The sequence below is a fragment of the Pelophylax lessonae genome (assembly GCF_965119305.1).
Source record: "Pelophylax lessonae genome assembly, chromosome: 5".
NCBI lineage: Eukaryota > Metazoa > Chordata > Amphibia > Anura > Ranidae > Pelophylax > Pelophylax lessonae.
Window position 1 is genome coordinate 469689158 of NC_138772.1, and position 12595 is coordinate 469701752.

Below are 12595 nucleotides of genomic sequence, written 5' to 3' on the forward strand. Positions count from 1 at the left end.
TCAGGGGGGTGGAGAGCACTGGGGGGACAGGGAGCACTTAGGGGGGTGGGCAAGGAAAATCAGGGGGGTGGAGAGCACTGGGGGGACAGGGAGCACTTGGGGGGGGGGTGGGCAAGGAAAATCATGGGGGTGGAGAGCACTGGGGGGACAGGGAGCACTTAGGGGGGTGGGCAAGGAAAATCAGGGGGTTGGAGAGCACTGGGGGGACAGGGAGCACTTAGGGGGGGGGTGGGCAAGGAAAATCATGGGGGTGGAGAGCACTGGGGGGACAGGGAGCACTTAGGGGGGTGGGCAAGGAAAATCAGGGGGTTGGAGAGCACTGGGGGGGGGACAGGGAGCACTTGGGGGGAGGGAGAAAGCACTGTGGGGAGTTGAAGAGCATGGGGGGGGGCTTAAGAACAGGGGGGGTCTAGTGCACTGGGGGTAGAGGGGCTAAAAGCACTGAGGGAGGGATTAGGAGCACTGGAGAAGGTTAAGAACTTTGGGGGGCCAGCAAAAGAAGTTGTATAGGAGGGGGATGGGGCAGCTGCATATAGATGAATTGATCTTTCCCTATTCTTCCTGCAGGAGGGAGAGGAGGAGAATCAGTTATTCAGCAGGAAGCTGCAGGAAGAATAGAGAAAGATGAATTCCTCTATATGCAGCAGCCCCATCCCCCTCCTATCCAGCACACACTTCTGCAATGGGCACTCACCTTCTTCCCGCCGAGGCTCCGCCCCCTTTTTCCAGCCGAGGCTCCGCCCCCTTTTTCCCGCCGCGGCTCCGTCCCCTTATTCCCGCCGTGGCTCCGCCCCCCACTAGCAGCACGGACTGAAGGAGCTGCCAGCCACTGCAGCTGCCTTCACATAGCGGGATCTGTCTGACTCTGAACACACCGGGCAGGACACCGGCTGACACCCCCCCAGTGAGTGGCACCCGGGGCGGGCCGCACCCCCGCCCCCCCCCATTGGTACGCCACTGCCCGGAGCAATGAGAAAAGATGAGTATGGTAGAAAATAAGTAGAAATAATTATAAAAAGTGTAGTGACTCTGAAAGAGTTAAAGGAAATAATTGATGATTACAGACCACCAGAAAGTATGAAACATGCATTCATTGCAGCTTTTGTGCACCCTTTGCACTGGTGGTAGCACTATTTTATAGTCATAATATAACTTGCAATAAATTGGGCAACACCAGCAATCACTGTGACAATGACACAGACCCTATTTTCATTTACAACATGAAAATACTGCCTAGTACAGGGGTCTCCAAACCATGGCCCTGCAATTGTTCAGAAACTACAACTCTCATCATGCTCAGTCATGTCTGTGAATGTCAGAGTTTTACAATGCCTCATGGGAAGTGTAGTTCTGTAACAGCTGGAGGGCTGTAGTTTGGTGATCCCTGGCCTAGTAGGAACCACAAATAAAGGTCTTTATCAACATGAATAGAACCCAGGATCTCATGAACATCCAACTTCCAAGTTTGGAGTTGTGCCCTGTGATAATGGGTTGCATTAAATTGAACCTTACCTGTTCCTTAATCCCTGGCAGCCAAGCTACAGGCACCTCCAGTTGCTTGCCCTGGGATCCCCAAAATCCAGGAACTATATTAGGCATATATGCCTCCTCCCTCCCCAATGCCATTCTGTTGATCTCCAATTACAATAAAATAGTGTGGGGGGAGGGTTGGGGGCAAGACCTGGTTTTGGGCACCCTAGGCTTTATGGGTAATCTGTGAATGGGAGTGTGTGCTCTGTAAATGTGGGGTTACTTTAGAAGGTAAGGTGAGCCTACAGTCTAGCATAAAGTACTAAATTCAGTTTTAAAGCAAATCTTATGATTATTTACAATCTACTAACTTTTGATGTAAAACAACTATCATGAAGATAGCATTATAATCAATACAATAATAGTATGGGATTCATTGCACTGCTCTGGCCAATCATTTCATTTGCCAAGGGACAGTCACAGTCATTAGCTCACTTGTGGCATCACTAGCAGAAAATAACTTTAAGGACGGTATAACAAATTAGTAAACTACTTTTTTTTATTTGCCTATAACCATTTATAAAGTAAGATCAAAGCTTGCAATCTACAGTTTTACCAAGTCACTTTTCTCTATAGTATTGGAAAAACTTACCATGATTTGTGTGTATTCTTCTAACTTTATATCTTCATATGGTTTGTTTGCCTTCTTTAGTAAGTCCTTAAGAAAACTCTATTTGAGACACAAATATTAGATAAGCAATTTAGAAATGTCAGAATTTCTGGTAAAAAAGGAGAACAGTAATTGTGAATGTATTTACTGTAGGTGCTTACCCACTTCAGTATAAGAGCCTTTACTCCTATTTATGCATTTGGTTTTATGCTTTTGTAGGACATCTGTATTATGTATACGGTATTATGGTATATTGTATTTATAGTCTATTTTAACATGTAATACATCCTTTTTATTATGGACAGATAAGGCCTTAAAGAGGAAGTAAACCCTCCTCTACAACTTGTACCTATAGGTAAGCCTATAATAAGGCTTACCTATAGGTACTGTAAATATCTCCTAAACATGTACCGTTTAGGAGATATTTACCTTAGAAGCATCCAGTGACGTCACTGGCGCAGGCGCACTGAAGGAACGGCCGCTCGTGCCGTTCATTCAGAACTCCGTGCCGTGACTGTCGGCTCCCGCGCGCGTGCGCGGGAGTGACGTCACCGCGCCTCCGGCCAATCAGATGGCCGGATGCCGCGATCCCGGAAGACGGGCGACTAGACATGTCGCCCGTCATCCAGCTAAGCGGACGGCACGGCGGGGGCTCGTTCTAAGGTAAGTATTTCATAATGAGCTAGTATGCATCGCATACTAGCTCATTATGTGTTTCTCTTGCAGGGTAAGTAAGAAAAAAGAAAATAAAAAAAGAGTTTACAACCTCTTTAAAGAGTATGTAAAAGTTAAATGCCTTATTTGTGGATACATTAGGGAAGAGTAAGACCCTTGGTCCTGTTTGTATTGCTGTCTTTTTGAGGATATTCATCCCTCTACTGGTATTAGGGACCAGCAAGACAGAAAATGTTAACACTAAAGCAATAGAGATGATGGTAGGGGAAAGGGGAGGAGGAATCTTTCTATGGAAATGAATGTTGGCTCGTGACAAATGTCTAAAATGGGAATTCCCCTTACTTTGGGGGGATCTCCTCCCACTTCCTGTTGCTTCTTTAGAACAGGAAGTGAAGGGAAATTTTCCCAGCAGGACACAGACAGAAAAAAATGACCTGATAGGGGAAAGCAGCTCAGCAGATTTTAATACTCATTTTAATTATATAGCTTTTAATTAGAAACATTTGAAAAAAATATTTTCCATGAACTTTTCATAGTGTAGCTTTTACATAATTAGCGAGTCACTTAAAATTATGAGATTTTTAATCTAAGTTACCTTTATTACTTAACAGTTAAAGATACTACACTATTATTAACTGTTTAAAATGAATCTGTCATCAGGAAGACTATAAACAAACAATGCGTTGCGCTGTTACATACAAATGCCCAAATGATATTAACACAAATTCAATTGTGAACTATAAACCAGGTCTCTAAATAAAAGACCAAAGATAATCACAAATATAGTGTCCACTTTTGAGATATCAACCTTTCAAATGTCATGCTACTCCAGCATCCCTTGGATGACACTATGTGGAACGAAACGCGTAAGAATTGGGTAAAGTGGTGATGTCATCACTCCAGTTTGAATGAGTGGTATTTGATTCTGTTCCTTCCTTTTTTGTGAGCGTGCAATTTTATTTTAAATAAATAATTGGGAAAACTGCTACATTGTGTGGGTCCCTCTCCCTCCTTTCACATCTGAGACAGGGATTTGATGTATGCAGCTGGCATCATACTGAATAGAGAGAGCCTTCCATCCTTCTGTGGGAGAGCCAAAGCAATTTCAGACCTCCTGGATTAGGAGGTCTAGAATCAGTGAAAGTGTTTTGCAGGTTGATATCTCACAAGTGGACACACATACATGTGTATATATATATATATGTTGGCTGTGTTAAAATAGCTCCAGTTTCAACATCCTATTGCTACTGTAAATCTGGTTTGAACATTATTGTGTCAATAATTACCATTTGCTGAGATTATATTATTCTGTAATAACTATGGTGCCAAATGTATATACTCTTTGAATTTAAAATTGATTTTATTACATTTTTAATCAAAACTAATATCTAAAACATTATGTGTGCTATCTGCACCCTAGAGGCAGTATTTCATATGTTATATAAATATTACCTTAAGTTCATCAGTTTCTATGAAGCCACTGTGATCAGTGTCATATCTCCGCCAGGTCTAGAAAGACAAAAAACCCATTGAAAAAAAGTCTTGTGATGACAACAGTGTAATATAAAATGTTTAATTACATCAAGTACAATATATGCTTGAGTTCCATATTGGGTGGAAACATTATTATAAAGAGACTCTATCACTTTTCCCATTCAGGGACAGAGTCTCTTGCTATTCCACCTCCCAATCCATTGCTGTATTTCCACAAATGTTTAAAATCTTCATTGTCTTAAAGTTGTTGTAAGCGATCATCTTGTAAAATAACTCATTCAGTTTAAAAAATGGAAATGAAATGTAAACATTTGTGTATAGATATATAAAAAACAATTAAAATACCTTTTTCCCCTTTTGTTTAAGTGATCACATTGGGCCAAATGATGGCCGGCATGGACCGGTTGAATAGAAACAGGCTTATATTCAGTCCATGTGTACTACAGTCGTTTGGCCAGTTTCTGTTGAAGGGGCATAAGTGAAAAAGGTTTTCTGATCCGTTCCCGATCAGCGCTCTCAGCTAATGGCTGAGAGCGCTGACCAGAGTGTTCTGGTGGGGGGCCGCCCCCCTGTCAGAACACAATAGAACAGCAGGGGAGATCCCTGCACTAACATCAGATAGTTAGTACAGTGGCTACAAACTGAGCTGTCAGGTTTTTTTTTTGTTCAGTTCTGCTCGGTTGAATGAAAATAAAACTACTGGTGTGTACTAGGCATTAAAGAGATATGTGAGCTTTTGTGTTCTGTAGTGACGTATATGCTGGTGGGAGGAACCACACGGCCCAGAAGGACACACGCTATCTGACACACCCATAGAAGTCAAAGACAGCAGAAATCTGACTCGCTGTCCACTAAAAGGTTAAGTATAAAAATTCTTGTATAACAGGCTACTTTTATTTTACATTTTTACAGGGTCACTATAACCCTCCTCAATCTATAGTTCTTATCGCTGCACACAATGCACTGTAGGGCATTCACCAGTTATTTATTATTACAGAGAAAAAAAATTCTAGAGATAAAATTCAGCTGTCTATCACCTTACTAGGATGATTAGCCTGATGCATTTTACCTTTTGTTATAGTTTTACATTATTGAAAAATGGTATTTACTGAACATTAGATAACATTTCTCAAACTAACAATATGAAAATCGATTTTCCTATTTTATTTTTAAGTTTGAATATATGAATGTAAGTAAAAATGTGGGCCAAACATAGCAAAAATATTACTGTAATATTATTCTGATAGATGTTTGATTTAATTTGATAAAAGACAAGCCATAAAGGTGAATAAGAACAAAAGTGTTTTCTTACAATAAGAATAAATGGCTGCCAAAACAAACTACGGAGCAAAGTAAGTAATACAGTTTTACAGTCCTAGTTCCATGGCTGAATAACTACATTGGATATCACAGGTCTGTACGTCCTTGTCTATGGAAACTGTTCTGTAATACCTGCATGAATTCTTCACTTGACTTCAGCTGCTGTCTGAAGAACAACAAGAAGTTCTCTTCAGTCGGTAAGATCTGGGCGAGCTGGAAAAGGGCAGATAATGGAAATGAGATGCATATATTACCAGGCAGCCTTCATTTTACAATCACAAATATGGGTATGCAGTATGTGGATAAATCAAAGCTTTGCTCACAAAGGGTGATTGCTTTCCTGTCTTGCTACAAAGTATAAAAAAAAATCTCCAAAAGGGCCAACTGCAAAAGAATAGAGTGAATATTTACCTTTCCATGTGCCCGTGCCACTAAGCTACTCCAGTCCAAGAAAAAGTCCACAGGCCAATTGACACTTCCTGGAGTGTCACAGGACACAGTAGTAATGTAGGGGATGGTGAGAGGAACCAATGAACGCTGTGGTTGACTAACAAGATAGACACTCCCACATGTGTTGGTTTCCCAGGAGACTTCAGCAATAGATTTTTCTTGAAGGGACCGGTTTTCTGGTGGCGTGGGTATTAAATAAAGGCAAGCAATTACTCTTTACTCCTTTTGCAGGTAGCTGCCCTGTTCTGACATTTTTTTTTTGTACTGAGGATCAAGAGGTTATTGGAAATTCTATAAATAAAAAAAAAAAGAAAGCCACAACAACCCTCTTCACTCTATAATTATAGATGTTCATGATATACTGTATCTACCTTATTCAGTAAGTTACTTTAAGGCTGGGTTCACACTGTGTGCGAAGCGGCTTGCAGAGGGGGTCCAGTGAATCTCTGTTCACCATTTCAGGTCTGAATTTTTGGCTGAATTCGGACCTGAAATGGACCAGTAGACGCACAGGACTCTTCTGAAAACCGCCCAGGTCCAGTTTCCGGTGCACTGGGGTGCATTAACAGCCCATTCTAAATGAATAGGCTGACCTAATGCAATTCACATTGCTGCAAAAAGATATAATGGGGCCCTTAGAAATATAGAGTATGGGCAACCTTGGGGGCGGATTTGTTGAAGCAGAACTTTTCTCCTACCATTTTTTTTTTGTAGTTTATAGCCCCCAATGTGTATCTGAAGAAAACCAAACTTAGAATAAAAGCTACTCCTTAGCAATGAGCCTTTAATAAAGAATTGCAGCAAAGAAAATGCTCTCTTAATCACTTTACGACCACCCGGTGCAGATATACTGCGGCAGGCAGCTGCTCCCAGGCAGATCGCCATAACGTCCTTCTCCCTGGGATGATCATAGAGCCCATGTGATCCTGCTATATAGGATCACATGTCTCTATAGTCATTTCAGAAGCCACGCCCCCCCCCCCCCCACCACAGTTAGAATAACTCCCCAAGGCTCACATTTAACCCATTGATCACCCACAGGGTTAACCCCTTCCCTGCCAATGACATTATTATATTAACAGTGCATATGTATAGCACTGATTACTGTAGTAATGTCAGTGGTACCCCCAAAAGTGTAAAAAATGTCAGTTAAGGGTCTGATCTGTCCGCCACAATGTTGCAGTCCCACAAAAAATCGTGATTGCCGCCATTACTAGTAAAAAAAAAAAAAACAATAAAAATGACATAAATCTTTCCCGTAGTTAGTAGGCGCGATAACTTTTGCACAAACCAATCAAAATACACTTATTGCGATTTTTTTTTTAACCAAAAATATGTAGCAGAAAACAAATTGGCTCAAAATGTTAAACAATTTTGAATTTTTGATTTTTTTTTTTTGGGAATGTCATATAGCAGAATGTGAAAAATATTGGTTTTTTTTTTTTTTTCAAAATTGTCGCTCTTTTTTTGTTTATAGCGCAAAAAAATAAAAATTGCACAGGTGATCAAATACCACCAAAAGAAAGCTCTATTTGTGGGAAAAAAAAGGACATAAATTTCGTTTGGGTACAGCGTCGCACAACCACGCAAATGTCCGTTAAAGTAGCGCAGTGCCGAATCGCAAAATAGGGCCTGGTCAGGAAGGGGGCAAAATCCTTCCGGTCTTAATATAATTTTGCCTTGTTAAATTATTGCACCTCTTAATCTTAAGTAACTTTTTAAATGCAGTCTGTAATCTTCCTGAGTCTATGGAATATATATTAGTCTGCAAACCACCTGGGAGAACATTACTTATTTGCAGTGTGCTTGCAGTTCATGGCTTCTCTGATTTGCAAGTTAAACACGGGATGCAGCTGCTACAGTCAAGTCACCGAACAGTACATCCATCATTTGCATAACTGACCCAAGGGCAACCAGGTAGAGCTTTGGATTTCTCTACACACAGTTTTTAGGGTGAGGATTAAAATCTGATTTCTCCAGTTTTTAAGGATATTGATGGTTATAATACTAGCTTTTAGAGCAGAAATGCCTTCTGTTATCAGAAAGTTCTGCTGAGATCCATTGAAAACGAATGACCATCTGCCTTCATTTATCACAGTGTAGACAGGTGAGTGAATGTTAAAAACAGCTACAGGCAACAAATATGGAAAACACCTTTCCTTCACTTATGTTTTCCTATGAAAGTCATAAAATTATTTTATTTTCAGATTCCATAACTATATAAAATGTGTTTTGATCAGCAACATGCAAGCTAGATGCTGAAATCAGGCTTTCAGAAATGTCTGCTCTGTAAGCTGATGGCCAGAACTAGTAGATACTTAAAAGGATGTAGCTAGTAGGACGATGTTCATTAAAGTATAACTAAAGGCAAAACTTTTTTTTTTTTCGGCTAGACTGAAGATATATTAGAATACCTGTTTTTTTTTTTTTTTGCAGTCTGTGCTCCCCGTTAGGGAGATCCACCCTCTCTATTTATTATGTTTACCATTATCATTGCAAAAAAAAAAAAAAGAAAAAAGAAAAGTAGTGGGACTTTATAGGTAGCCACTGATAATTCCATTAAAAAACTCAATGGCTAAATCAGAAAAATATCAGTTTATTGTGACAGCATTAAAAATGTATTTAAAACCAATTCATGAAAAAAAAAACATGAAAGATACAAAACAATATCTCCCCATTGTGAGACAAAAATCTCCCCCGTTAGAATACAGATACAACAGGGAGACCTGTGAAAATAACTGTTGTGTATATACAGTATTTCACAAAAGTAAGTACACCCCTCACATTTTTGTAAATATTTTATTATATCTTTTCATGTGACAACACTGAAGAAATGACACTTTGCTACAATGTAAAGTAGTGAGTGTACAGCTAGTATAACAGTGTAAATTTGCTGTCACCTCAAAATAATTCAACACAGAGCCATTATTGTAACAACATTAGATCTTTCATATCATATCTACACCTAAAAGTGATATACTTGAACAAAAACACATGGAAAATATTCAGATTCAATCATTCTTTGAATAAAAATATTAATAGATGTACTGTAAAAGTAAGTACATCCTGACATCTGATATTGCCCCCTTTGACAGAAATTACTTCTTGTGGGTACTTTGTATAACCGCCCACCAGTCTCTGACATTAACATTTTTGACTATTTTCCATGCAATTCCTTCAGTAGCAAAATGTTTGTGGGATTCTTTGCATCAAATTTGGATTTTGACTAGAGCACTCCATAACCATCTATTTCTTCTTTTTAACCATTACTTGGTGCTTGCTAGCATGTTTTAGAGCACTATCACAATAAAAGATTCAATTTCAATTTGAACTTTTGGACCGATGGCCTTACATTTTCATCATGTAAACTTTATTATGATGCAGAATATATATAGTAATTGATTCAATGACTGCAAGCTGCACAGGCCCTGAAGCAACAGGGCAACTACAAAACCATAACATTTCCATCACCATGCTTCACAGTTATTATGGGGGTCTTCTCTTAAAATACTGTCTTTAGTATATGAATCTGTCCGGTATATTCATACCAGCTCACATCTTAAAGTACTGGTCAGAGAAACTGTGGGATACAAGCTTAGAGAAGGTGATCGCTTCACAAAAGGAAAGAGGTGTAGAGAACCAAGAACAAATCTTAAATAAAAAATAAAGGTATAGACAGGGAATAAAGGGAATCTATCACAACCACTCTGAATAACCGGACCCACAGCTCAATGAGAGGACTGACTATAAAAATGGAGGTAATAATATATGGCATTTTGCATAATATGCCACAGCTCCTAGACTTTGTTGAACTTATCAAGGGAATCATGAAGGCAAGTAGTTTGACATTTTAGATCCTTGTATGTAATTCTACAAGGGATGAAGGCTCAGTGCTTTTTTCATTTAAGGGCTACTGGGAATCTTGCTGCAGTGGGTAAATGTAATATTATTTTTTTTTGGAAGGTTTAGAAAAGGCAGGATGGGTAAGCCCAAGATGTAGGTTTTAGGAGAAAAGGGGATCCAAACATGTGTTGAACTAAAGTATTAACATTCTCTCAATATGGATTAGTTAGTGAGCAGTGCCAATATATACAGTACGCTGAAAAGACCTATGTTCTTTCTTACAATGCCAACACTTATCCTTACCATTGGATATATATAGCATGTAGCAGTTTTGGGGTTCAATACCAATACTTATATACATATATAATATAATTTATTATATGCAGATTTTCTTTCTATACTGTGCATATTGAAGTTTTAGATGCTCCATAGGTATCTTCTCTCATTTTTTCAAACTACATGGGGTTTGTAGGGGGGTGTGTTTAACACCCTACACATACCAGATATTAACTCTTTACAGAAAGGGCCCACCAGGAAAGCATTCCCAAAGAGGGGCAGTTTATATAATTGAAACGTGTTAGAAATTGTCTGGGCACAGTGACAGATTTGTAAATATCCGTAGAGTAATTACTTTGGCAGGTTAAATCTCCTTTGAAGTTCTGTAAAGGTACATATTTTTCTAGTTCTGACATGAACCAGGTATCTGAAATAAAATAAAGCCTTGGACATTCAGGGCTGAGACAACTGTGAAGTGAAACTGTCCAGAATCATGAAGAAACATGAAAAATGTCATAAGAAAGATGTCAGTAAGGACGAGTCTATTGTCAGGGTATATTGGAATTTTGTGTGTCACTATATATTTCTTAGAAATGCCATAGTATAGAGTAACCAAGACATTTCAATGTCCACATTGCTGCTCCATAACATGGAGTTAGGATGGATAGATGCCATATACAGCTTCTCCACTTCAGTTCATCGATTGTAAGTGTATAAGTGTCAAGGTGTTACCTAGCCCTCCTGTTGGCAGCCATCTTGGACATGTGTAGACTGCTGCCTCTTATAAACTCCAATTGCTTGCTGCCTGGGTGTCACACAGTGAGGATGCTGCACACCTGACTATATCTATCACCTAATGGGTTCCCGTCCTCGACCTTGCGTTTGTGCTCCAAGGTGCATTTCTGCTAGCAGCCTTCTGTTCTCCGTGTTCCTTTGTGTATGACCTGGCTTGGCTGAAGACTCTCCTGGCTCTTGACCCCACATCGGCAGATGACCCAGCATCGATAGACTACTTGCTTCTCGACTCGACCCTGGCTTGGATGACTACCTGTAATGTTTTGGTACCTTTGGTACCCTAAATTACTCTTTTCACAAGTGTATGCGCCCAAACCATTCTCTTTTGGAAAGGTGCGCATACACCTTTAAGACTGAAGCTGTCATCACTCAGCGCCGGACTAGATGGCTATTTAAATCGCCGGTTCTCACTCACATGTGTTCGTTCAAACACCCTTACCTGGATGCTAACTTGGCTTGAAGCTTTCGTGCTTGCAAGCATACCTCGCTGACGGAACCTCGCTGCGCTGATCCCTGCATCCCGCTTCCGGATCATCCGCTCCTCCTGAACCAACCTTCGGCTGTATTGCTATTAGTGCTAAGTACCCCGCAGGGGAACCCTCTATAAACTTATACTAAGCTTACACTATCTAGCTCTGCATAGTAAAGACTATTTATCACATCTGCATATCTAGATTGCTAGCTCTTAAGACTACTGCTACTTATTCCTGCACTGGGTTGATCTCTCTTGTATGTCCACCTGCTACTCTGTCATCTGCTACCATACATGATTGCTAAACCTACCTGCATCCATCTGCTACTGTCTTACCTTCAAGTGTCTGTCACCTACCACCTCCACTCAACCTGTCTCTTAAATCTTCATCACTGTGTTACTACATACATAAAGTCACTCTAGGAACCAGCTTGTTGAGTGTGTGTATTTACTAGCTGAATTAAGACCTTCCACACATGATGAGTCATTGAGGTTGGGAATGGTATCTCAGCATCTCTCTTACATGACTACTGAAGTGGAATATTTCTGCAGCTGAAAATCCACACCATACATGAAACGCAGGAGCGTTACACTACCTGCTTCTGGACTTGACCCCAAGTTGTTCCTGCTCTCACTTCCTCACTCTTGCTATGCATTTATTGTTGTTTGCTCCAATAAATTGCTTTATTTTACCTGCATCCCCATGTCATGATATAAGGACAAAAAGTTATCTTTGTAGAGTGTATCATAAGTGGAGGTTAACTTCAATCCTAAATATTTAAGTGCTGTACTTTTCTAGGTGTATGAGAAGTATTTAGTTTGGGACTGAAGTGTCTGAGGGGACATGTTAAATGGGGAGACCCTCGGTTTTTGGTAATAATAATTGTTTGGACTGAGAGTGAGCTGTATATGTCCAATGTTTCATTAAGATTAGGGAGACTGACCTGAATTTGAGTCAAGCAACAAAAAGAGAAATTCTAAAATCTCTATTTCTAACTGGGATTGCATGACTTGATCCTAGGTATTTTTAATGATTACACAAGAAATCAATAATCCTGGAGATTGTGCCATTTCTGTGTCCTCCCAAATACATATACAGTAAAACCAAAGCCCTGAAAAAGTTGATCCTT

The 12595-nt window shown here is 40.0% G+C and overlaps 1 protein-coding gene across 1 annotated transcript in view; it reads right to left on the reverse strand.

The window, feature by feature from the left end:
* CALB1 (calbindin 1) overlaps positions 1-12595 on the reverse strand; it is a 103460-nt gene that overhangs the window by 31487 nt on the left and 59378 nt on the right. The window contains exons 4-6 of the mRNA XM_082257292.1: positions 5762-5842; positions 4268-4324; positions 2123-2200 (exon numbers count right to left, since the gene is read on the reverse strand). Of these exons, the coding sequence (XP_082113418.1) occupies positions 2123-2200; positions 4268-4324; positions 5762-5842 (216 nt within the window). The remainder of the gene's footprint in view (positions 1-2122; positions 2201-4267; positions 4325-5761; positions 5843-12595) is intronic.